The sequence below is a fragment of the Engystomops pustulosus genome, chromosome 3 (genome assembly GCF_040894005.1).
Source record: "Engystomops pustulosus chromosome 3, aEngPut4.maternal, whole genome shotgun sequence".
Lineage (NCBI taxonomy): Eukaryota > Metazoa > Chordata > Amphibia > Anura > Leptodactylidae > Engystomops > Engystomops pustulosus.
The window spans coordinates 215,191,548-215,219,264 of record NC_092413.1 but is presented as its reverse complement, the minus strand read 5'-3'; the positions used below and the strand labels follow the sequence as shown (position 1 = coordinate 215,219,264).

The window sequence follows — 27,717 nt, the reverse complement described above, 5'->3', positions numbered from 1 at the left end:
GTAATTTTCTGTACTTTAGCCCTAGGTTACAATAAACAGCTACAACAGTTATCAGAAGGGGTCTATGATTGAGATTTATTGTTAATCCTGGTTCTTATGACAACCCAACATTTTTAAATCCAATAGTCATAGATGCCAAAAAATGTTTTGCCTGTGGTTACAATGATAAAATATAGAGTTCCGACTTACATACAAATTCAACTTAAGAACAAACCTACAGAACCTATCTTGTATGTAACCCGGGGACTGTCTGTATCCCACTTTATGCTTGTACAGTGGGATACATCTCCCGTTGACCCCCACATGTATCAGTACACCTAGAGGAGGGCGGCAATACACTGCACCCAATCCCCAAGGCTTCTATTGCCTCCGATGAGCGCCTACATCTCTCAGCAGGAGGGCGCAGAATGGAAAGATGTGCACCCTGCCTAATATATACATCCACATGCAATTTAATAAATATAAAGCTGTGCGTCTCTGGCCCTTCATCTTACTAGGTTTTTTTTTTTATAATATTATGAAAAGCTAAAAAAAACCTGTACCTATAATTTTCTCAAACTTTATATAGACCTGAATAACCTCTCTATAATGTGCCAAAAATATGAGAATTTTGTGATGCAACAATTAAATTAAATCTTTAGGGACCAGTCTCTTAATTGTAAATTATTAAACAAACAAAACAAAAAACAAAAATAATTAATCCTAGTTATTTTATCCTCTTAACCCATTTTGTGTTTAAGTTCTATCTTGTCTCACAGAATTCAAACAATTTAAAAAAGTTTCCATTTGTCCTGAGTGAGGAAGCATTGCGTCTCCAATGTGAATATTTCTTTACATGATTGAAAAAAAAATAAAAAAAAATCAGTATGTAAAAAATGTAAGAGAGATAATTATAAAAGTCAATGATTTCAGATATCTGTAAGTTATTGTTATTTTGGATTCTAGAGCCACTTTCCTAACAAACCTTATTTCCCAGGCACCTTCCTTCCCATTTTTCACTGAATTTTCAAAAATGCTGTGCTGTTCCAAAGTGACTGAAACCTTCCGGCAGCAGGTTGGTCGAATGAAGACCAAAGGGGTGACCCGATCAGCCTTAACAGGAGAAGTTGGTCGTCCAAAGTCTGTACTTTCTAGAACATTACATCTTTACAACATCACAAACCCATTCAAGTCCCCCAAGAAGGCTGGTCACCCTTGAAAGACAATGCGAGAGAGGACAGGACAATGCAGAGAATCTCCATGGGGAATTGTTTCATCACTGCAGCTGGAATTGCTCACGAGTTCCGTACTGAACAGGGTAAGGATCTATCTCATCATACAGTGTCTCGGCTTATAAGAGCATTTGGACTAAAAACACAGCCCTCCAGTGACCAAACATCGACAAACTGGGGAAAGACTGAACTCAAATTATGTTAAGGAGTCAGTGAAAGGTGGTGGAGGAAGTGCCATGGTTTGGGGAATGTTTTCTGCAGCAGAAGTTGGTACTCTCACACAACTACATGGCAGAGTGAATGCAAGTGTGGATCAGAACCTTCTTCAACAACATGTGGTTCTTTCCTTTCGTTCTTCAGCCAGCAATCTTCATTGCCGGGTCACTAGTGGCCTAGTGACCCGGACAAAAAATACTTCAAATATTGATGAATATGGATTACATTATTTCTGAAAAATCAAGTGATCAGACGTTGTTCTCTTATTTTGATCTCCAGTGCATATCATTATTCCATGATGTAAATCAGGATACTGAACAGGTCTAATTATTTATTCATAACATTACTACTCGTTAAGGGGCTTGTCCTCGTCCTTTGTGGTTTTCCTGCTTCTGGTCTATAATAAAATCTGAAGAATAAGTCTTAGAATCGTGGAATCGCGCACATCATTTGTGGTTTCGGTGCATTTGTTAATCCGACAAGAGAGGACAGGTCGACATCCGTCACGCCTGGAGGTAAGTGGAAAGTGAATTTCTGTAGAAGGCTCGTAAAGAAGATGAAGAGCTCCATCTTGGCAAGTGTTTCTCCAGCGCAAGCTCTACGACCTAAAACAGGATAATCAAGCGGTGTAATAGCTTCACAATAAAACCTGAACGCGCTGCAAGCATCGGACAGCCCAGGGGCACAGAGGTTATGATGGCCTCATGGTTTTAGGGTCTGTCATCATTTTTTTCACCCTCCCCTTTCCTTAACCATAACTTTTTGAGCTTTCAGTTATTGTTATAATACGAGATCTTGTTTTTTCTGGGATGCGTTGAACTTTTTTTTTTAAATGGTATGACAGAATTTATTGACCCTTAGTTGAGGAAAGGGAATCGGGTAAAAAAAAAAATTGTAATCTATACAAACTGTAAGGGGATAAACTTTATTCTCAAAGTCAGTACAATTCTGCAAAGACCATCATTTTTTTCAATAGAACTGCACAACACTTAAAATAATTTACATTTCCCTTGGTTTTTAGCCGGGGAGGTGTTGTTTTATTCTTTTGAGCAGAAGCTGGACATCTTTGCAGTTCATGTCCACTCAAGACTACAAGTGGACCAAATATTGGGCAACACATATAGACTAGGTTTAACCAAAAACAGTGTATGGTACAAAGTACACCATTTTTTTTGGGAAAAACTGAATGTCTTTATTATCCTATTAAAAATCACTTGTCACACAATGGGGCAGATTTACTTACCCAGTCCATTCGCGATCCAGCGGCGCGTGCGGAGGATTCGAGTCCGGCCGGGATTCACTAAGGTAGTTTCTCCGATGTCCACCAGGTGGCGCTGCTGCGCTGAAGTTCCCCGAGGCCCGCCGAAATGCACTCAAGTTCACCGGCCTATTCCTAGTGAAGGTAAGCGCAAGTCTCGCGACACTTTTTTTTTTTTTAAATGCGGAGGTTTTTCCGAATTTGTCAGGTTTTCGTTCGGCCCCGCCCCCGATTTCCGTTGCATGCATGCCAGCGCCGATGCGCCACAATCCGATCACATGTGCCAAAATCCCGGGGCAATTCAGGGGAAATCGGCACAAATCAGAAATATTCGGGTAACACACTGGGAAAACGCAAATCGAGCCCTTAGTAAATGACCCCCAATGTCTGAAGATTCCGGGCAAGTGCAAAAAGTTTAAGCACAATTGCAACAGACGCTCATAAGTGCCATCATGGTTCCTTTTTTAGTATTGGTTAGGCAGACCATCCCAATCTAACACAGTGGTTTACATGCCAAGTGGCAAAGTAACAGCCTTACCCATTTTTTAAGTGATAGCAGGGCCTACTTTGGTGTACTTTGTACCATACACTATTTATATCTGGTTAAATATATATTATAGGAGTTGGTATATGTTATGATGGGTGGTCAATGACAGATGACCAAACCCATATGGAAAATTGGCATGTGAGTATGCATTTGTTATTAATATAGACTTGGTTGTAGCACAAATAGCAATACTGAAGATATACAGGTTGTATACACATATTTATATATATATACACACACACACACACAAGGTTCGGAAGGTGGAATAACTTGCGAAATACATATGGATCAAAAAACTAAAAATATATGAGATAAATATTTTTCTAAGGCCTATCTAATGATACTAAATTTTGCCTCCTACCCCCACCTCCTAGAGGAGGGACCAGGGACAACTTTAAAATCCAACATGGGAACCCCCATTTTATAGTGCAGATTCAGATTCCACATGAAAATTTACTTTGATTCAATCTTTGATGACAAACTTTGATTACTTTGATGATAATCCGTTCATATGGCAGCTCGGAGTTGCTATGTGACTCCAGGACCTGTCATTCGGAAGGATCTGTAACAGCAGGCAGAAGGAGCACTGCTATAGATCCCTAGCAAATTCTCCATATACTGCAATACTATACTATTGCAGTATATGGTAGGAATGATCAATACTGTTGAAGGCGGGGGTGTCTAAAAAGTAGTAAAAAAAAAAAAAAGTAAAATGAAGTTAAAAAAAATAAAAAAAAACACAAATAAAAAAAGAAATTTTAAAAATAAACAAATACAATCATAAACATGCTAGGTAAACATGCTGCCGCATTCCAACAGTCCTGATCCAGCAACATATAGAAATTGTTTTTCCCGGCAGTGAACTTCGTAACGGAAAATAGCGCTCAAATGTCCGAAACGCCACTTTTTTGCCATTTTACAACAAATAGAAAGTTTTGTAAAAAGTGATCAAAATCTGTGTAGCAATGTAAACTTTATAATGTCTTTCAAACAATTTAATCTTATAAAAAGTCCATAAGCAAAGTATGAAAAAGTTAAAAAAAAGTGTCAGAATAGGGCAAAATGAAGAAAAACTACTTTTGTATAAAAAGGTAATTTTTTTTTTTTTTAATCTATTAAAATATAATAAAACGTAGATGCATTTGGTATTGCCGTGATCATACCAATCAAAAGAATAAAGTAGAGGTACCATTTTGTGCGCACAGTGAAAGCTGTAAAAACTGTGTCCACAAGAATATGGCGCACTTGTGTTTTTCTACAATTTCATTGCGTTTGGAATTTTGTAACAGAAAAATAAAAAAAAAGTTATGGATTTTTAAAGATGTTTTTAAATTTTTTTAAGTAGACGTAAAAAATTGAAAAGTCTCACACATCGAGGGCTGGTGTAATGCGAGTTCCCGCCTCTCACATGGTGTAATGTGAGTCCCCTCCTCTCACACATCGGGGGCTGGTGTAATGTGAGTCCCCTCCTCTCACACATCGGGGGCTGGTGTAATGTGAGTCCCCGCCTCTCACACATCGGGGGCTGGTGTAATGTGAGTCTCCGCCTCTCACACATCGGGGGCTGGTGTAATGCGAGTTCCCGCCTCTCACATGGTGTAATGTGAGTCCCCTCCTCTCACACATCGGGGGCTGGTGTAATGTGAGTCCCCGCCTCTCACACATCGGGGGCTGGTGTAATGTGAGTCCCCGCCTCTCACACATCGGGGGCTGGTGTAATGTGAGTCTCCGCCTCTCACACATCGGGGGCTGGTGTAATGTGAGTCTCCGCCTCTCACACATCGGGGGCTGGTGTAATGTGAGTCTCCGCCTCTCACACATCGGGGGCTGGTGTAATGTGAGTCTCCGCCTCTCACACATCGGGGGCTGGTGTATTGTGAGTCCCTCCTCTCACACATCGGGGGCTGGTGTAATGTGAGTCCCCGCCTCTCACACATCGGGGGCTGGTGTAATGCGAGTCCCCGCCTCTCGCCTTACACCAGGGCCTGGTGTAATGTGAGTCCCCGCCTCTCACACTTGGGGGGCTGGTGTAATGTGGGGCCTCGCCTCTCACACATTGCTGACTGGTGTAATGGGAGTCCCCTCCTCTCACACATCAGGGGCCAGTGTAATGAGAGTCCCCACCTCTCACACATCGGGAGCTGGTATAATGAGAGTCCCCACCTCTCTCACATCGAGGACTGGTGTAATGCGAGTCTCCTCCTCTCACACATTGGCAGTTGGTGTAACGAGAGTCCCCACCTCTCACAAATCTGCACACATTTTTGTTTTTTGGCGATTACAGTGCCATCTGTCACCGTAACTGAAAAAAACTAGGTCAAATCAATGTAATTTTTCCTGGGGAATCAAAATCTGCAAAAAAAAAAAAAATTGCCCTCTTCCCCCACCCCCAGGCGGTAGGGGAGGGAGGCAGAGTTTGGTACCATTGGATAGATATTTTAAAAATACTTGACATGTATGTATTTAGTTCTTTTCGATCCAATGTGTATTTTGCAAGATATTCCAACATCCCAACCTATATATTTATTTAGATTTTATATTTTTTTAGTGCAGTGGTAGCCGTAGTAAGGTGCCTGAGCAATATGGTACCTAATATCATGCAAAAGATGCCATAGTTGTATCTGTACAACCCATATTTAAAGGAAACCTATCATCAAATTAAGCATGGTAGATCCAGGCACCATGACTGTGGTACACTTCTTATATTTATTATCCATGAATTTCCTTTCTTCTAAAATTATAGACTGAAGGGCTATGGGGGGCCTTCCCAAAGCCCATCTGTGCTCTGGCTTCATAGGCAGTTATACTGTGCAGGATTACTGCCCGCCTCAAAATGTGTAAGATTATGGTAGGTAGAAAGGGGGGGGGGGTGTACCGATTGAGCAGGGTGGGAGAGTGCAACACCCTGTGAAGACCAAATTTGTGACCAAAATTGCTGCCTCTTTGGTACCGGGCGTCTCGACTAACCTGGACACTTAACTGAAGAAAAATTAAATCACTGGCCTCTTGGTGGTTATCCTACATTAAGGTACAAACCCCCTACATGGGGGCTAAAAGATGAAAACCAGGAATTACCAAACCGCACTGGTTCAGTGACGCTCTATTCATATTGCTTACCGGCAGAGAACGGCATGAAGGCGTCTTTCTTCAAGAATTGTCCATTGGCATCAAGAAAATGATTTGGGTAAAAATCATCAGGTTTCTCAAATTGTGTCTTGTCCCTTAGTACAGAGGACAATAAGGGGATTATAAAGGTGCCCTGTGTGGAGAGAATTCATTAGAAACTATGAGAATGTGCATCCAATTATCCAAAAAACTTTAAGTGATACTGTAAGTAGTTTTTCCAGGACTACTCCTAACTACATTTAGGGCCCTATCTAAAGATATGGACATTATAGACAGAACTCCTTAACAAAACAGTGCTGTGCATTGCACTGTGGCTGTGCTTGGTATTGCAGCTCAGCCAACTTCCCTTAACTGTGACTAAGATAAATACACAGTATAAATAGTGAGTGATGTCATCAGACTTTGAAGTAGAAGTGGCACGGACCTGGTTGGGGTGCTGTTTGCCATCATCAGCCCAAAGGGTAGGTAAAAACAACTTCAATATTCCTTTTAATATTAGTATTAAAATTACTGAGAATTTTTTACATGGGACAACCCATGATTATATCCCAGATTTTATTTTCTTGACTTGATACAATCTCTGTTAGCACCATATTTGCATTCAACATAAAAGGGATATTCCAGGAATATGAACGTCTGATACAAAAAAAACCATAATCTTATAAATAAGTGAATATAACAAAACTCAATGTCATTAGTCATAACATGGAGCTTAAATAGTTTGATTTTATGATTCACAAAAAGTTCTGGCCTCTCTAAAGTAGGCGGAGTTATCAGTTATGGCTGTCACTGGAAACTACAAATCCCATGATTCTTCAGTTCACAGCAGCAGCTTCTCCCTCTCATGCTCTGCTCCCAGTGACGATGTAACAGACTGTCCTGCTCTGTTACCACAGTAGGAATGTGTAACTGCCAGCACTGCACATTACATCACTGAGATGTACCGGCCATATTGGATGTACTGAAACCAAACGGCTACAGCCAAACTAGTGGTGATCACATGATGTACCCAGGCAGGCGCAGGCCATGTCATGTGGACAGGTGACCAGCGGCTTCTTCTCTCCTGTGTCTGCTCCACAGAGACAAAAATCACAGGACTGATTAAAGGGCCAGTAACATTTTAATTAACAACTAATTACAACTAATTACATATTAGCTTTTTTTTTTTTTTTTTTTAATATCCCTTTAAGTAACAGAAAAACGAGCATCTTCCACTTGTTGGGCAGCTATCAATAATGACCTCATGAGACTCAGTTTGGGCCTTTTGTACGGTATGGCCTCATTTTAGGAATTCCTACAACATAGAATTAGCTATTTTTATGTGTATTACATATAACACAAAATAATAATGCACAAAGTAAAACATTTTTTTCCTACTTTTGGTATAAAATATCCTTTAAAGACGACATCTTTGGTAGTTTCATGAGTTAGATTGAGAGGAACAATGTCGGAAAACCTCTGGATCTCATGGACTACTGCGTTTGTGTAAGGCATTTGTACTCGGTGGCTGTACATGGGCTGCGCCGATCCAATGACTCTTGTAATCTCCTCCTGGACCTTTTCTAAGTGGAATAAAGACAAAATAATAAAAAAAGTAAATTCCAAGATATTTTATGAACAAGATACTTCGAGGTGGTCTGTAATGTCAGCAATCCATGTCAAATCTCATTGGAGCGCTCCAGGTATATCGGTGTCTTCCAACATTCCCTTCCACACAAAATAAACTTTTATCAACCTTTTTGGACTATTCATTTTGGACACTCATATGTGAGTGTGGAAGACACTGATGTATATAGAGTACTCCAATACTCAATTTTTTTGCATTCTAAATGAAATGGACCCAACCGAGGATCTAAGGAGAGGAGCTGACCCATGATGGTGACAACCCTCTGGTTTCAGTACCTTCAAAGCAGTTATATGCTCAGCATAACCGCATCAGTTGACCAATTACAATATTACAACACCTGCTCCCTCCATACAGGTTTATCCCATGAGCGTTTTTTCTTCCTTTTTATATAGCTAGATTTTACAGTGTTTGGCAGTTTTAACTTCCAGTGTCAATTTTTCTATTCCTCCGAAAAGGACTCGGCTCTCAGATGCCAGATCCTAAGTCTTAAAGTGTATCCCCAGTCTGGAGATCTAAAAGCTCAGCGTTCCCATGTCTAATGTATCCGTGTCCAATTCTTGAGCACTCATGGTGGTAAAAGCCCCTCTCCATGAGGTACCTGAGCATTATGATCCATGTGTAAGTGGTCTGCTGATATGTGATTCCTGTATTCCCAACTCAATCTTTGCTGCTCAACTTTGTTTCTGCTCCGAAAGTATATATTCTTAAAGGAACACTCCAAATCAAAGCTAATTTATTGACTAATGCCTGGTGCAGTGCCTGAAGGGCAGAATAGGACTAATTTTCATTGTATTCCAAAAAAACCTTCATACAAGTCATGTGAGTAGTGATAGTTTTGAAACAAATGAAGGTAGTATAAAACACCTTGAATACCTTGAATTTCGGGATATTTTAGCATTAGTAGAAGCCCCCAGCGCAGTGTAGTGGAAGTTGTCTCCATTCCTGCAGAAAACAAATTCCTGACGACTCTTGTCAAGTTTTCATTATGGAAATACGATTGGGTCTTCCCAGCCTCCTACAGAATTAAGTTGGAAGTCCATAAATATGATCAGTAAATAGAGCAAAAGTTTATCATGACAACTTACTTTAGTACATTTCCAAAATATCCAAAAGATGAAGACAAATGTAACTATACCAAAGGTCCTGCTATCAGGTAACACAGTTACTAACCATGAAGACTTTGGTCTCCGGTCTCATCCAGCACTGAGGGAGAACAAAAACTGTGGGGCCGATAAATCATCAGTTCTTTACAAAGTGGATTTTAGCTATAACCTGCAGCAGTTTTCTTTTTGAAAAAGTAAAAAATTTTTTACGGCATTTGCCAAAAATGTAAGGTTTATACGTAATAGGCACATAGGGGAGTAAAAATTGGGCCCAATAGCAAACTTTAAACTAGACCTTGCACCCCACAAAAACACATATTCCTTGTTTGCATGGTTCTTCTTCTGGGTTATGTACGACAATGTAATATGTTACACAGGAATGCCCATTATCTAAGTGGGGAATGGCAACATCGAGCGAACAGTGTCCAACTGCATCTGACAGTGGCATCCTGCACATAACTAAGAACAACTTAGTTACATACCGGCCAGAATCAAGTCAAGTGGCACAAGCCCAATCGCATCCACTTTGGCTGCCATAGTGGTAGTTCCAACACTGCAGCCATGATATATCAGGTCTAAGACCAAGGATTGGGAAACCCACTTTACTCTTTTCCAATCCATATCCAGACCCATGAGGAACCCACTCATAAATAGGAGTGTTCTCCAGAGTACATGTCTCATGAAGATGCCCACTTGGCTTCAAAAGTTAAGGTATTGGAATCAAGAACTATTTCATGAGCTAATCTTGCCTATTGTATTTGGATTCAGAGCACCGCAGATTATATGCACGAACACTTCTTGTTCCCCACCTTCCCGGACTAATGCCCTAGACATATGATACAATAAAGTAAGCTCTGGGAGACCACTGTTTGGTATAACATATATAAAGATCTCATACCTCTCTCTGCCTTACAAGGAAGGCATCAATAAAACTTCTCTGATCATTTTCATCCAAGTTCTTGAGATGTTCTACAAATGTCTTTGTGATAAACTCGACTTGTTCCACTGCATTTTGCACAATGGTTTTATGACTTCCAGGAAAAATCCCCAGAAATGGAAAGAAGTTGTAAAGCTACGAAGAAATAAAATGTCAAATTTAGAGGCATTAAGCACACAATTGTTATGGGGCCGTGATCGGGCCACAAAATTTGTTGCCGGTTCATGGCTACAATAGAGGTCTATGGCACCTGGTCACTGTGAGGTGAGCACTCGGTGTCTGTGACCTATTCGGGTGGCTGCTGTGCAAAATATGTGGCCCGTTCACAGCAGCCACCAATTTTGTGGTGGTGGCCTCTTGTCTTTCTATGGAGAGGGGATCGGTAAGCGGTGCTCATCCGCTCCCTTTCCTGTACCGACTGCATGCTTTCCCACGTCTGTATACCAGATTTGTGTGCATCCAGCCTAAATCTGCTAAATCTGCAAGAGTGGAAAACTGCTTTAAAGCTGCCGAGCCCCAATACAAAATCTATACCAGGCCTCCCAATGTTCTTCAAAAGAATCTTTCCTGTATACAATGTGAACATAGCATTTTATATTTGTACTGTACATTTATTATCCATAAAAGAAGTTAAGAGTTAAACATCAGTAACATTACCGAAACTAGTGGAGTTCCGGCAAGTCTCACATTCTCATTTATCAGGCTTAATAGTCTCAGAAACTGGGGATCTTCATAGTCCATTCGATGTCCGAGCAAAATTGACACAATTATATTTGCCACAGCAGCATTCAGCGTCATGATGTTGTCAAATGGTTTTCCTAAGTGAAATAAAAATGTAACCAAATTTAGTGGCATCAAATTTGTGACTCGTGATGGCACCTACAGTTACCCAAAAGATGTCATTACTGCTGTCCAATTGGAAGAAAATGTCATGCAGGAAACGGGAAACAGAATGTCAAATGGTCAGCCCTGGGCTTGTACTCATCTGACAGTGGAGATCAGGAGCTAATGAAATGGAACAAGACCAATTAGGAATAGTGGTGACTGGGGAGAAGATATCAACTATACCAGAATCAGTGGATAGTTAGGTATGTATTATGGAGTACAGAGTCCTTAGTCTTAGCCGCAAGCCAACCGGTGGTCTGTTTTGGGCCCTAAAAGATAAAATAATTTATTGGCCGGGGTGCTCCTGTGACCCATATCTCGGTTCGCAGGCCCACCCGTGTATCCTTGAGTTCCTCACTGCTGCAGCTGCAGGTTTTCTCAACCGTCCATGCTCCAGAGGTCAGACGTACGCGTCCCCACCCCCTAGTGCACGAGCTGGCTTTGTGAAATTTAACCCCTTAACGACTTGGCCTTTTTTTAGTTTTTTCACTTCCATTTCTCACTCACCACATTCAAAAATCTATTACTTTTTTTATTTTTCCATGTACAGAGCTGTGTGATGGCTTATTTTCTGCGTAACAAATTGCACTTCATAGTGATGTTATTTAATATTCCATGGCTTGTACCGGGAAGCAGGAAAAAAAATTCCAAATGCAGTGAAAATGGTGAAAAAACGCATTTGTGATGTTTTCTTGTGGGCTTGGATTTTACAGCTTTCACTGTGCACCCCAAATGACAGGTCTACTTTATTCTTTGGGTCGGTACGATCACGGGGATACCAAATTTGTATAGGTTTTATAATGTTTTCATACATTTAAAAAAATTAAAACCTCCTGTACAAAATATTTTTGGGGGATTTTGCCATCTTTTAGCGCCAATAACTTTTTCATACTTTGGTGTACAGAGCTGTGGGTGGTGTCATTTTTTTTGCGAATTTCAATGGTATTTTCATTGCTATAATTTTTGGGACTGTGCGACCTTTTGATCACTTTTTTTAAATTTTTGAATATTTTTCAAAATGGCCCAAAAATACCATTTTCGACTTTGGATGCTTTTTCCGTTACGGGGTTAAACGCAGTGAAAAACCTTTATTATATTTTGATAGATCGGGCATTTTTGGATGTGGCGATACCTGATGTGTTTATGATTTTTACTGTTTATTTATATTTATATTAGTTCTAGGGAAATGGGGGTGATTTGAATTTTTAGGTTTTTTTATTATAATTTTTTTTAAACTTTTTTTTATTTTTACTTTGACTATTTTTCAGACTTCCTTGGTTGTCTGATCGATCCTACCATATAGTGCCATAATGCAGTATGACAGTAGATGGGGATTTTACTGCCCATTCATTACAATGTGCAATTAGCACATTGTAATGAATTGGTTAAAACGAAGTAGCCTCGGGAATCGGAACACCCGAGGCTACCATGGCAACGGATCGCCGCTCCCCGTGACATCATCGGGAAGCGACGATCCGCGGAAAGATGGCGGCGCCCATGTGCCACCGTCTTTTTGAAGCCGCCGGCAATGCTGTCGAGGTGAAAAGCCAGCAGCAGGATACAAGTATCAAACGAATTGTTTTGAAGGCTCTCTCCAGCTGTGCTAACACTATTTTTGTCAAGTAACTTTACAGTTATGCCGTAACAATACACATGAGCCATATATACATATAGAATTTGACATCAAGGTGTCTTCGGCTCCTTTCATCTACACACTGCGCTTCTGAGAATACCCAATGATATTTATCTATAGTAAATAGCCCCCCTCATGAATAAGTACAACAGCACCGCCCCATGAATGAGAATAAAGTATCGCAGCACCACCTGATAAATGAATATGAATATTATTATTAAATGAATATTATAGTACAGCAACCACAATGAAAGGCTATGTATACTGGAAGAATGATTATATAGTACTGTATTACCCCCACAGCACCGTACCCCATCCCCTATTTATATATAATCCCTCATGAGTGTATAATACAGCAGCACCTCCCTCATGTATGCAAAATACAGCAGCACCTCCCTCATGTATGCAAAATACAGCAGCACCTCCCTCATGTATGCAAAATACAGCAGCACCTCCCTCATGTATGCAAAATACAGCAGCACCTCCCTCATGTATGCAAAATACAGCAGCACCTCCCTCATGTATGCAAAATACAGCAGCACCTCCCTCATGTATGCAAAATACAGCAGCGCCTCCCTCATGTATGTAAAATACAGCAGCACCTCCCTCATGTATGTAAAATACAGCAGCACCTCCCTCATGTATGCAAAATACAGCAGCACCTCCCTCATGTATGCAAAATACAGCAGCGCCTCCCTCATGTATGTAAAATACAGCAGCACCTCCCTCATGTATGTAAAATACAGCAGCACCTCCCTCATGTATGTAAAATACAGCAGCGCCTCCCTCATGTATGTAGAATACAGCAGCGCCTCCCTCATGTATGTATAATACAGCAGCGCCTCCCTCATGTATGTATAATACAGCAGCGCCTCCCTCATGTATGTATAATACAGCAGCGCCTCCCTCATGTATGTATAATACAGCAGCGCCTCCCTCATGAATGTATAATACAGAAGCACCTCCCTCATGTATGTATAATACAGCAGCGCCTCCCTCATGTATGTATAATACAGCAGCGCCTCCCTCATGTATGTATAATACAGCAGCACCCGGCCTCATGGCTGCATTTATAGCTCACGCTACTTGGGCACTGAGCTTGGACAGATGAAGGATGAAGGTAATTTACTCTATAAAATTTGTGATAAAATGTTCGTAAGAAAATACATCTATATCTTATTATCATAGTATTATGTTATATGTGTATAGTGCATGTAATCCTAACCCATAATGGACCATAACAATGACCCAAACTAGTCCAACATAATGGACCTGATCCACCATACAGTGGCTCAGTAACATCATGGAACTATTCTACCAGGGTGGACCTATACCAACATGGAACTTAGAATGGACCTTTACCAACATAGCATGACATGTGTCTGACCACAACCCAAACTTTGATCATGTATCTGAATTTTAACCTTAAAGGGCCAGCATGCCGCTAATTGGTGCTGGTTGGTCACTGCACTGATATACAGTGTGCCTCTTCCTTTGTTTCTTGCCAGATATTTGTGCCTGTCTTGACCTTTTGCTATGTCCACGACTCCCATACTGTGCAACCTGTCCTGACCTCCTGCCTAACTACGTCTCTGATTCTGCCTGCTGATTCTGTACCTCGCCCTGGACACCATCACAAGCAAGTCGCACCTATGGAGCGACCTGGTGGTATCCCGCCAAAGAAAGTCCAACCCACTTTACGACGGGCTCTTGCGAATACCAGGTGCCACTTAGACTCTTTTCCCAGGCATCGGCTTACGTCATCACTCGCTGTGGTCCACCACCTCCGATATTGATATTTATTATTAGTTTTAATACAATATTCTACCATAAAACGCACCTTTAAAAGAAGCTAATGCATTATTTAAGTGGGCACATTCATCCATTATTTTTTCTTCGATAGTGCTTTTTCCCATGCCAAAATCCCGTAAGGTGCTTAATGTAAACCTTCTCATTGTCTTCCAGTTTTCACCTTGAGAAAATAGGATTCCTGAAATACATAATTTATCAGTGATTATGTTACACATTCAATGCACATTATACTTTATAGTCAGTTGTGTAGTATTTATCTGCAGATAAACTCTTTAAAAAGATTTACTGATGGCAGATGTCCCAAACTTACTTGCTTGTCCCATTTGTCAGGGGATGAGCCCACTTTTATGAAGTCCTGGGACATCTACATTATTCTAAAAAAGACATTAATTGGTGATGGCCATTTCCCAGAATTTTATATAAATCAGCCTCTCCCTGTACACTCTGCCGAATCTTCATGCCTTGTGCCTTAGAGAAAGCTTTGTCTCATCCTGTGCTGTTATTGTGAGTTCCTGTTGTGACCCCGGTTCTGTTGCTGACTATGCTCCTCTGCTGCCTGCCTTGACATATTGCTTCGTCCCCGACTCCAATCCCGTGTTGTCCGTCCTGACCTCCTGCCTTTCCCCGACTACGATTTTTCTCAACGTCACTGTAACTCACCTTGGCTGCCACCGGGACAAAAGTTGTACCGGTGGAGCGAACTGGTGGCACCCTGCTGCAGCAAGTCCAACCTGCTTTGCGCCGGGCTCTGTTGAAAAACGTGTACCACTTAGATTCTGGTCCCAGGTGTCGGTTTATGTCATCGTTCGCGGTTGTCCATTGGGTCCACTCCCCCCGAAGCCTGACAATGCTCAAATGAGTCGGTAGCGTGCAGGGCTAGGTCACCCGAGTGCCTCTCTGCTCCCCCCTCTGTGTTCATGCCACCTGGTTCCCTCCACCGATCGTGACGTCAGCGATCATCCCCAGATGGGACGAGCAAGTAAGTTTGGGACATCTACCATCAGTAATCTGATGGCAGATATCCTTTAGTAATTCATTTCCTTTATCTTTACTTCAATGACTAATATGGCACTTTGCTTCTAACGACAACCACTCGTTCACAACTTTCTGATAACCGCTTCTGGTTGTTTCATGTCAAAAGTGATGTTAAAGGGGTTTTCAATGCAAAAATAGTTGGGGTACCAACAACCAACAATCTCAGACATCAGCTGTTTTCTTGTCAGCTGTTAAACAGAAACAGGAAATAGATATTCTATGAGTGAATGGCAGCCGCATTACAGCACCCGGGTCATACCACTCTACAGGAAATGGAGGCGTCTGCTTCCTGGTTCATTCTTTGTCAGCTACTAGGAACATCTTTGGGGTGCTGGCAGTTGGACCCCCCCCCTTATTCTCATTACAAAAACCTGGAATACCGCTTTTACTGCTGATGTACTGGCACCATTACTCATTAGGTATTGTGTTCAAAAAAATTATATGGATATTTGGCAAAGTGGCCAAAATTCTTGTAGACAGCATTTCAGGGGCAAATAGAAGAGCAACTACAACTAGCATAACCGTGGTCAGGAGCTTGGCCTTTGACACTATTTTTCTGTAGGGTTTAGGAATGTTAAGTACTTTTCTTTTTATATTTAACTTCACAGTTAAAACAAAAAAAAATCACGTCAGTTAATAATTTCTGGGTAGATTAGATAACAAGAAAATCTTGAGGATATGATTTAAAGCACAAAATACATTTCCAGAGTCTTAAACATATTCACACACATATAGCAGTGAAGGCAAACATACAAGAACCTTATTATCTATCATTAAAATGATTCCTACTTGGAAAGAATACATTTCATTTTATTTGAAATTTGACAATTTTTTGGAGAATTCAATTTTTATTACTTTCAAATAAGACTAAGCAAGAGGTGCTTTCATGGGTATAAAGGAAACTAGGACTACACAGGTGCAAAGATGGCAGCTGCATTGGGCATGGAGGACCCTTCTGCTAATCATGAGATGAAAAGCACATGGTACGTGTAGTTGGGGGGAGGTGTTACATGATTTTTACATTTGTATCCAGAATATTTGAGATGTACTTCTGATTCTAAAAATACAATAAACTTGGTAGCGGTGCTGGGCAGTGAAGTGCTCGAATGTTACCAGATCGATCATATATCCATGCCGCCAGTTCACTTGGATGTCAATATTTATGAATGCGCTTTTATTACATGGAATAATGGTGATGAATGGCGAACACTAAGAGGAGAACTAATCAGATCACGTTGCATGAACATTACGCAAAAACATCATAAATTCCAGATTTTTGGGGGACACGTAAAAGGCAGTCTCCAATGCATGAAATTCAATGATAACAGATTCTCAATGGAAGGGACAGAGATTGTGTGTGCACTATTAAAGGGAATCCATCACCACAATTTACCTGCCAGATCCAACTGCTATATTATGGAGGTCTATTCCCACTTGACACACATTCAACTCATGGCTTTTTTTATTTGGGGGGGGGGGGTATTGGTAGCCCAACTCATGGCAACTCATGGCTCCACAGGGCGCCTGCCCACGTGGCGTTTTCGTTGCATTTTTAAATGCATCCAAAATACAAGTGGGAGGGGGAGGGGGGAGTTAGCCTGAAACACATGCGTTTCCAATGATACGTATATGCGTTCTGGCCAAACCCCTCCCACTTTTGTTTAGGATGCGTTTAAAAATGCGACAAAAACTCCATGTGGGAAGGCACCGCGGCAATAATAACATCCCTTGCTACACTTTCACTACCCAGCACCTCCCCCCACCCCGTTAAATATATCACTTGTAGTTCCAAAAAGATCTTCTGCCGAAGCACTTCAGCCCAAGTTGTTACATTTTTTTAGAAGGGAAATTTTGGCATTGAAGCAACAGCTGGACAATTAAAACAAACAATGGCAAGTGTGGGTATAGCTGTAGGTAACATGGTGAATAGTTCAAATAGGTCCAACCTGGTTACTGATGCTCTAAAGGAGAAGAGGTGCTACATGTATGTACTGTAGGATAACTGGAGGGAAAGCTGAGAAAACAGGAAGGATATTGATGGCTTTGCCCTCCGGACAAGGTTACCCAGCATTGGGCAGGGACTGGGAATTTTACAATTACATATATCACATTATAATAATAATAAACAATTTATTATCCCCCGACGGAGGAAAAGAAAGTTGTCACAAAAATGGCCATAGAGACACATTTTAAATACATTACAAAAATACAAAAATACCACGGACATACAACATATATTGAATAAAAACTACTAAAATATACACAATAAGAAACAAACTCAAAGTTTACTGATCTAAAAGATCTAAGAGACCCGGAATGCAGATATTAAAATAATTTAAATAACTTACCCATTCCCTTGTCCAAATCCTGAAATATTTTGACCCCCGCCCTCTCTCCAAACTCTTCAGCATGATTGACAAGGGCATCTCTCACCGCCTCATATCCCGAAATAACCACAAATTTTCTGGGGCCCATGTAAAAAGTAAACACTGGCCCATATTTCTCTGCAAGCTGAAGAACAATAAAATTGAAAGGTATTTAAAACATGGGCATGTCCTGCATTACAATAATATTAAAAGAACTCAGCTTATTATATTTATTATAGCTTATTAAAAAGGTTTTCCTACAATATCATTTGCTCTGCTAGAGTAGGCAGTATGGAGGGGGCATACCTCTGTGAAAGAAATGTTTTATTACTCTGCAAAAATTATAACTTTATTACTATTATTGGTAGTTTGCCTAAAAAAAAAAAATGTTGAACAATGTCTGTAGCCCAAATTTTGAAAAAATTTTAGGTGTCACAACAATATTTGGTTGTACACCGCACGTCATGACCAAAGGTAACAAATCAATGGCAACCATGATGTCATTGGGGAGTGGAGATCCTCTCCAAAATGGTGGCACACAGTGGTTGAACTGCACCCAAACTTAAGATGAAGTGCGGGGTTGTTTCGGGGGAACCAAAACTCCAAAGTTCAGCAAGGACCCAAACCGCAGAGTTTGGGAGAGCTAAACACTACTGGTATCCAAATGCACACAATAATCTATTTGTGATGTTGGGTGGGGTGTATAACTGCCATAAAGGACTTGTTATACTCTAAATTCCTGGCACACGATAAGCCTCACTGCACCTTATTGAAAAGTGGGCATGGTGGGGTGGGCACAGATTGGGCCAGGCAGGGCTTGGTGTAGATTTCATTTGGAACAATCTTTTAGTGAATCCTTTTAGGGGAGGATCTGTCATTGCAGTTATGTCTATTTTCTTTCTTCAAAATGTCTCATAACTGTCACATTTGACCAAATCTGCAACATTTGTGCAACTCTTTAATTAAAAAGTTGCATATCCAGTGCAGACATTAAAGAAGTTGTAGAAAGTATATAAGTCCACATGATTAGGGAAAACTAGCTGATGGGTGAGGGTTCCTAATGCAATTCTAGTGCACACACGATATGCATGCGATCGGTAAACAGCAGCTGGTGCCTAGGATTTAAACAACAGAAGACAATGGGGCTCATTTAGCAAGGGTCTGCAGAGCGCATTTTCGTCGGGTCTCCTGGCGATTTATGTTTTGCGCCGCATCGCGCCGGGGATTGTGTCGCACGCGTTTGGATTTTGCCGCATTGGCGCCGGCTTGTAAGTGACATAAATCGGGGGGGGGGGGGGACAACCCGACAGATTCGGACAACACACAAGATTTGACATTTAGAATTGTGTCGCAAGACAATGCACTGGGAAGAAGAAGGTGAACTCCGACGGACCTCAGCAGGGAAGCGACGGATGCAGGAACTCGGGTGCACGCCGGACTACATCCTCGTCGGACCATCCGAATCGGGGATCGCCACTGGACCAGGTAAGTAAATTTGCCCCATTGGGTGTTGGTTAGTGATTTGTGACCATTCCACTCACCTAGCAAAGTTCGCTAAGTCAGAGTTTTTCAATGTTGCACCTTATATATCTTTATAGTTCTGATGTGACAGTCACAATTTTGGCGCTAATAAACGCCAGTGCTGAGCAGAATATTTTGCAACAGGAGTTCTTTATATTAGACTTCTGGATTTTTAATTCATCTTAGTCAAGGTCATTAGTGTTTTTGCGACTTTTTAAACAAAATTCGCAAAGAGCTTTCCTATGCCAGGCAAGAACAGGTACAGATTTTTGGCTTTTTACAAAAAGTCATGATCTTCAGGGGGATTCAGGTGATAACTCAGAGAACACTGTAGAAAACTGTGCGACATTTACTTGGAGAAGACATGAATTATGTGAGACCATACTGTGTATGTGTATGCAGACAGTACAGTAAGTAGGCACAGGGCTATAAATTGGGGGACCATTTTTAGGGTCCAAGGCATACTGAATCCCCCAATGGTTCCTAGATTCAGGTTACATTTCCATTAATTATTTTTGAGTTACCAACTAACCCCATGGGCTGTCCAGTCATTGGTGGAAATTTATTAGGAGGTATCGATGTTCTCCGCCCAACAGCACACATCAGGCGAGATATACCAAGAAGTTCCAGTCCTTAGTGGATCCTGCTCTTTGCCTACAGGGGCCATGCAGTGGGCCAGCGCATGGCACTTCTTCCCTGCTCCCTGCCTATAGACTGTGCTAGCCAGGCAATAGTGCAATTCTACACCAGGCAGTGCAGTGTATCATTGCAGTGTATCCCACCAGAAATTTATGAAGAGGCTGGACCTTCCTGATAGATTTGGTGCATGCTGGGGGATGGGGGCACCAGCTTATGATTAATGTGCCCCTTGAGGTTAGCATGGGTGGCAGGAAGTGTCTGTGAGTGTTTGGGCTGGTCTTGTAGTGAAGGGAGGAGCAAGAGCACACTGCATCCTGCAGACAGAATCTGTCCTGCCCGACCATAAAAATCAAAAGATTTACAGTCGGATCCCGGGGTAATCAAAATTGTATACCCCACGACTGATAGAGACAAATTGGACTTATATCTAGAGATGAGCGAACATACTCGTCCGAGCTTGATGCTCGATCGAGCATTAGCGTACTCGTAACTGCTCGTTGCTCGGACGAGTATTTCACCCGCTCGAGAATATGGCAGCTCCCGCCGTTTTGCTTTTTGGCGGCCAGAAACAGAGCCAATCACAAGCCAGGAGACTCTGCACTCCACCCAGCATGACGTGGTACCCTTACACGTAGATAGCAGTGGTTGGCTGGCCAGATCAGGTGACCCTGGGATAGACTAGCCGCTGCCCGCGCTGCTCGGATCATTCTCTGTCTGGATGCCGCTAGGGAGAGAGCTGCTGCTGCTCAGGGAAAGCGTTAGGGTGTTCTATTAGCTTACTGTTAGGCAGGAGTGATTCTTAAAGAACCCAACAGCCCTTCTTAGGGCTACAATAACGTTATAATTTTTTTTTTTTTTTATTTGCAGCTAGTACCATATTGTGAGGAATTAGCAGGGGGACTTGCTACCGTTGTGTTTAGCTCTTAGTGACACACATATCCACCTCAAACACCAAAGTGGGAAAATTTATTAGGGGTTTGAGTAGAATTAGGCACAGTCTGCCAGTTTCTTTTTATTTTACGTTTATTTTTTTCATAACTCAGCGTCATCTCATCTGGCATAGTAGTGTGCTGTAATACTTGGCTAGAAAATAGCCATAGGAGAATACAAACGGCTTAATTACGCCTACAGTAGCGTTATATATATTTGATTTCTGGTTGATCTGCTGGTGGCTGTACTTGCTGCAGTGCATCTACTATCAAATTGGGAGCAATTTGGAGTCAGACTTGCGACCACTGTGTTTTAGTGACGCACATATCCATCGCAAAGACCGAAGTGGGAAAATTTATTAGGGCCCGGGGTTGTATTTCAACTAGGCACAGTCTGCCATTTCCTTTTTTATTTTACGTTTATTTTTTTCATAACTCAGCGTCATCTCATCTGGCATAGTAGTGTGCTGTAATACTTGGCTAGAAAATAGCCATAGCAATAGGATAGCATCGTTTGGTTTTAAAAACACAAAAAAAAAAAAAAAAAAAAGTTAAAAAAAAAATACAAGTTATAACTCTCATTTTCAAAATGTTTAACCCGAGGGCTAGGGGTAGAGGACGAGGGCGGGGACGTGGGCGTCCAACTACTGCAGGGGTCAGAGGCCGTGGTCCTGGGCGGGGTGAGACACCACCTGCTTATGAGGGAGCAGGGGAACGCCGCAGAGCTACACTCCCTAGGTTCATGTCTGAAGTTACTGGGACTCGTGGTAGAGCACTGTTGAGGCCAGAACAGTGCGAACAGGTGATGTCGTGGATTGCCGACAATGCTTCGAGCAATTTGTCCACCAGTCAGTCTTCCACGCAGTCCACCCATGTCACCGAAATCGGCACTCCTCCAGCTCCTGCACCTCAGCCTCCTCCCCCCCAGTCTGCCCCCTCCCAGCAAAATTTGCCATTTGAACCGGCATACTCTGAGGAACTGTTTTCTGGACCCTTCCCACAGTCACAAACCACTTGTCCGGTTGCTGATGAGCAATTTTCCGATGCCCAGGTTTTCCACCAGTCGCAGTCTGTGGGTGATGATGACCTTGTTGACGTAGTGGAAGAAGTGTGTAAAGAGGTGTCCGACAATGAGGAGACACGGTTGTCAGACAGTGGGGAAGTTGTTGTCAGGGCAGGAAGTCCGAGGGGGGAGCAGACTGAGGGATCGGAGGATGATGAGGTGACAGACCCAAGCTGGGTTGAGAGGCCGGGTGAACACAGTGCTTCTGAGACGGAGGAGAGTCCTCGACCAGAACAGGTTGGAAGAGGCAGTGGTGGGGCCAGACGGAGAGGCAGGGCCAGAGCTGGTGCATCAGCGCCAAATGTGTCAACTAGTGAAGCTCCCGTGGCGAGGGCTCCTGCGGCGAGGGCTAGATTTTTAGAAGTCTGGAGGTTCTTTAAGGAAACACCGGATGACCGACGGACTGTGGTGTGCCACATTTGCCAAACCAGGATCAGCAGGGGTTCCACCACTACTAGCTTAACTACCACCAGTATGCGCAGGCATATGAATGCTAAACACCCCACTCAGTGGCAACAAGCGCGTTCACCTCCGGCCGTGCACACCACTGCTCCTTCCCCTGTGTCAGCTGATAGTCAGCCCCCTGCCCAGGACCCTGCCACAAAAACCCCATCGTCACCTCCACGATCCTCCACAGCATCCACCAGCGTTCAGCTCTCCATACCCCAGACGCTGGAGCGGAAACGCAAATATAGTGCAACCCACCCGCACGCCCAAGCCCTTAATGTGCACATTTCCAGATTGCTAAGCCTGGAGATGCTGCCCTATAGGCTAGTAGAGACCGAGGCCTTTCGCAGCCTCATGGCGGCGGCCGCCCCTCGGTATTCGGTCCCCAGCCGCCACTACTTTTCCCGATGTGCCGTCCCAGCCCTGCACCAGCACGTGTCAGACAACATAATCCGTGCCCTGAACAATGCCGTTTCTGACAAGGTCCACCTGACCACGGACACGTGGACGAGTGCTGCCGGGCAGGGCCAATATATATCTCTGACGGCACATTGGGTTAACTTGGTGGAGGCTGGGACCGAGTGTGACCCTGCGGCTGGTCATATACTGCCGACGCCGAGGATTGCGGGGCCTACCTCGGTCCAGGTGTTTGAGGCCTACTATGCCTCCTCCTCCTCCCACCCCTCCTCCACCTCCTCCTCCGAACGACCATCCGTGGGCATGGCGCCATCAGTCGGTAGCTCTAGGCACAGCAGCAGTGCCGTCGCTAAGCGACAGCAGGCGGTGCTCAAACTGCTGAGCCTAGGCGATAAAAGGCACACCGCCCAAGAACTATTACAGGGCATCACGGCGCAGACTGATCTGTGGCTGGCACCGCTGAACCTGAAGCCAGGCATGGTTGTGTGTGACAACGGCCGTAACCTGGTGGCGGCTCTGCAACTCGGCAGACTGACACATGTGCCATGCCTGGCCCATGTGTTAAATCTGATAGTTCAGCGTTTCCTCAAGACATACCCCAATTTGTCTGATTTGCTCACGAAGGTGCGCCGCATCTGTGCGCATTTCAGGAAGTCCAGCACAGATGCTGCCACTCTCAGGGCAGCGCAGCGCCGCCTCCAACTGCCCGCTCACCGACTGTTGTGCGACGTGCCCACGAGGTGGAATTCAACACTGACCATGTTATCCAGAGTTTACCAGCAGCGCCGAGCGATTGTAGACTGCCAGATGTCAACTTCCACCAGAACTGGTAGTCAGGTCAGTCAGCTTCCTCAAGTCTACAATGAGGAGTGGACGTGGATGTCTGATATCTGTCAGGTGCTGAGTAACTTTGAGGAGTCAACACAGATGGTCAGTGGCGATGCCGCCATCATCAGCCTCACCATCCCGCTGCTTGGCCTGTTGAAAAACTCTCTGATCAGCATGAAGTCGGAAGCTTTGCGCTCGTCACAAGAGACGGGGGAAGAAGATTCCCTTGTTGATAGCCAAAGCACCCTTAGGTCTGTTTCTCAGCGCATATCGGAGGAGGTGGAGGTGGAGGAGGATGAGGAGGAAGAGGAGGAGAATGTTGGCGAGACACAAGAGGGGACCATTGTTGAGTCCTTCACTGTTCAGCGTGTATGGGCAGAAGAAGAGGAGTTGGAGGAGTTGGAGGAGGAGGAAATGGACAGTCAGGCCAGTGAGGGGAGTGAATTCTTACGCGTTGGTACTCTGGCGCATATGGCAGATTTCATGCTAGGCTGCCTATCCCGTGACCCTCGCGTTCAAAGAATTTATTCCAGCACCGATTACTGGGTGTTCACTCTCCTGGACCCACGGTACAAGCAAAATCTTTCCACTCTCATCCCTGGAGAGGAAAGGAGTGTGAGAATGCATGAATACCAGCAGGCCCTGGTGCACAAGCTGAAACAGTATTTCCCTTCTGACAGCGCTAGCGGCAGAGTGCGTAGTTCTGCGGGACAAGTAGTGAGGGAAAGTAGGCGAGCAGGCAGCTTGTCCAGCACTGGCAAGGGTACGCTTTACAAGGCTTTTGCCAGCTTTATGTCACCCCAGCAAGACACTGTCACCTGTCCCCAGTCTCGGCAGAGTAGGGCTGATCTTTACAGAAAGATGGTGAGGGAGTACGTAGCTGACCATACCATCGTCCTAAATGATCACACAGCTCCCTACAACTACTGGGTTTCAAAGCTGGACATGTGGCACGAACTGGCGCTCTACGCCTTGGAGGTTCTTGCCTGCCCTGCCGCTAGCGTCTTGTCAGAGCGGGTTTTCAGTGCAGCTGGTGGCATCATCACCGATAAGCGTACACGCCTGTCGACTGACAGCGCTGACAGGCTGACGCTTATCAAGATGAATAAAGCATGGATTTCTCCTAATTTCAAATCTCCAGCAGGTGAAGGAAGCTCAACCTGAATAATTTATCCACTCCTCCTCCTCCTCATTTTCCTCCTTCTCCTCCTCTTTCTACAGTAAAGAAGAGGAAACTGGCTGTTTTTTGACAGGGCCCACTGGCTCTAGGTATAGTACTTTATGCATTTAATTTTTCTGGAGGGCCACCTTTCCGGTCCTCTGTTTTAAACAATTTTTTGGGACTGCCACATACAGGCACTCAATCTATTCCATTTTTCTGGAGGGCCACCTACCTGCTCCTCTGGTTTAAAAACTTTTTTGGACTGCCACATACAGGCACTCAATCTATTCCATTTTTCTGGAGGGCCACCTACCTGCTCCTCTGGTTTGAAAAATTTTTTGGACTGCCACATACAGGCACTATCCAAATTGAATTGTCTCCATAGCAGCCTCCACACGTTGTCTCCATTGCTACCTCCAAAAGTCGTCCATATAGCTGCCTCCATACATCGTCCCTTTATCAAACGAGGTTTGTCAGGCCGAAATTTGGGTTGTTTTCATGGATTCCACATCAAAGTTGTTAACTTTGTCGCCACCCTGCTGTGTTATCCACAAAATACACTGGCAAACTTTTACCATTTACGGATATTATTTCAGCGCTTCTTGCGCATCTGTTTACATTCCCCTCACCCGCCATATCCTAAACTTATAAGAACGCTACTACACTTGATCTTATACAGAAGGTTCTTAGAAGTGCTGTTTGGGGAGTAGCCTAGAGACAGGGGCTTGGATTGGCGAAAGCTCGCCTGGCAGCGGAGCGCCAGCTCCATGCGCATCATGCGCTTCTTGCGCATCTGTTTACATTCCCCTCACCCGCCATATCCCAAACTTATAAGAACGCTACTACACTTAACTTGGTGCAGGCTGGGACCGAGTCTGACCCTGGGGCTGGTCATATACTGCCGACGCAGAGGATTGCGGGGCCTACCTCGGTCCAGGTCTCAAAGGCCTACTATACCTCCAAATCCTCCCACCCCTCCTCCACCTCCTCCTCCTCCGAATTACCATCCGTGGGCATGGCGCCATCAGTCGGTAGCTCTAGGCACAGCAGCAGTGCCGTTGCTAAGCGACAGCAGGCGGTGCTCAAACTGCTGAGCCTAGGTGATAAAAGGCACACCGCCCAAGAGCTATTGCAGGGCATTCCACATCAAACTTGTTAACTTTGTCGCCACCCTGCTGTGTAAGCCACAAAATATACTGGAAAACTTTTTTCATTTACGGATATTATTTCAGCGCTTCTTGCGCAGATGTGTACATTCCCCTCACCCGCCATATCCCAAACTTATAAGAACGCTACTACACTTGATCTTATCCGAAAGGTTCTTAGAAGTGCTGTTTGGGGAGTAGCCTAGAGACAGGGGCTTGGATTGGCGAAAGCTCGCCTGGCAGCGGAGCGCCAGCTCCATGCCAAGAACCAACTAACATAGTTTTAACTGCAGCACCTTTAATCTACTACTAGTTCACTGCCTCCATACATCGTCCCCTTATCAAACGAGCTGTGTCAGGCAGAATTTTGGATTGTTTTCATGGCTTCCATGTTAACTTTGTCGCCACCCTGCTGTGTAATCCACAAAATATACTGGCAAACTTTTATCATGTACCAATATTATTTGAGCGCTTCTTGCTCACCTCCTTTGGTTCCTCTCTGCTACCCTTTGGTTTGAAGCCTGAGTCCATTTAGGGTATGTCGCCATGCCACTCTCTAGCCTTCCGCTGCCTCTGCATGCCGTCCCCTATAGTGTCAGGGTCAATTATTGGATGCTTTAGATGCTATCTAGCTTCATTCTGTCACTCTGTCATGGCCATGCTGTTGGCCATAATTTTGGCATAATGGTGCATTTAAGCAGCCTCAGAGGCATCCATGCATGCTGCCCCTGCTGTTTCCTGTCCATTTCCGTGGTGTTTCCATCCTTTTCTGAGGTTCCCAGGTGTTTGGCCAAGCTTCCCTGTGCAGAGCCTTGGTCCCCTTGAAAAATGCTCGAGTCTCCCATTGACTTCAATGGGGCTCGTTACTCGAAACGAGCACTCGAGCATCGGGAAAAGTTCGTCTCGAATAACGAGTACCCGAGCATTTTAGTGCTCGCTCATCTCTACTTATATCTATATGAAATGCTGTAATTTTGTTAATTACAGTGAATTAGAGAATGGGGAACATTTACTTACCTGGTCCCTGTGCGATCCCCAAGGTGCGTTGTCCGCTGGAATCCACATCTGCCGCGATTCAAGAAGATCCTGCGCCCGAGTTCCTGCATCTGTCGCTTTCCCGCTGCGGTCCGATGGAGTTCACCATCTTCCACCCGGTGCATGTAAGTGCATGGCTTGCAACACATATTGCTTTGTTAAATTCCGTGCATAGTCCGAATCCGTCAGATTGCAACACAACACGGAAATCGGAAATATTTTCGACCCTTAATGAATGAGCCCCATTGTGTTATTTTGTTATTCTGAATACATTTAAGAAGCTTGTCTTTGTGGGAAAACCCCTTTAAATGGAATATTAGCACAACGCAATATGAAAATCTCCCCTCCCCTTTCAATGTAAACGCTTCGTGTAAACGCACCCAAAGTAATATAATAACATGATATAATATAATAGCATAGGGTGGGCACTTTTTTATGACTTGCCTAATGAGGAGAGGAGCTAGGTTTATGGTGAAAGCTTTCCCAGCTTTTATATGAACTACACACAAACAGTTGCAATGTGAACAGAGTCTTAGACACCAGCAACACCTACTTACCTCTAGATAGGTCTGCTGGGGTTTCTTCAAATTCAGTACATGTAAATTCCCAATCACTGGCCAAGGTCTGGGTCCAGGAGGAGAATCTGCTCTTTTGTTTTGCCGACTTTTCAGAAGATATAAAAGAGTAAAAACCACCACAAAGTAAGGAGCTAAGTAGATGTGGAAATCCATTGCTGTGAGCAGAGCTGAGGGAGGACTGAGGTCTGGCAGATGAA

The 27,717-nt window shown here is 43.6% G+C and overlaps 1 protein-coding gene across 1 annotated transcript; it reads right to left on the bottom strand.

Annotated features, from left to right (window-relative positions):
* Nucleotides 1–1,770: 1,770 nt before the first annotated feature.
* On the bottom strand, nucleotides 1,771–27,717 carry LOC140122674 (cytochrome P450 2K1-like). Its single transcript, XM_072143781.1, has 9 exons — nucleotides 27,500–27,717; nucleotides 17,739–17,901; nucleotides 14,384–14,533; nucleotides 10,683–10,843; nucleotides 9,987–10,160; nucleotides 8,859–9,000; nucleotides 7,736–7,920; nucleotides 6,350–6,491; nucleotides 1,771–2,032 (listed from the first exon to the last, which is right to left on the bottom strand). Exons 1-9 carry the CDS (start codon nucleotides 27,671–27,673, stop codon nucleotides 1,851–1,853), a joined length of 1,473 nt encoding a protein of 490 aa, XP_071999882.1. The 5' UTR covers nucleotides 27,674–27,717; the 3' UTR covers nucleotides 1,771–1,850.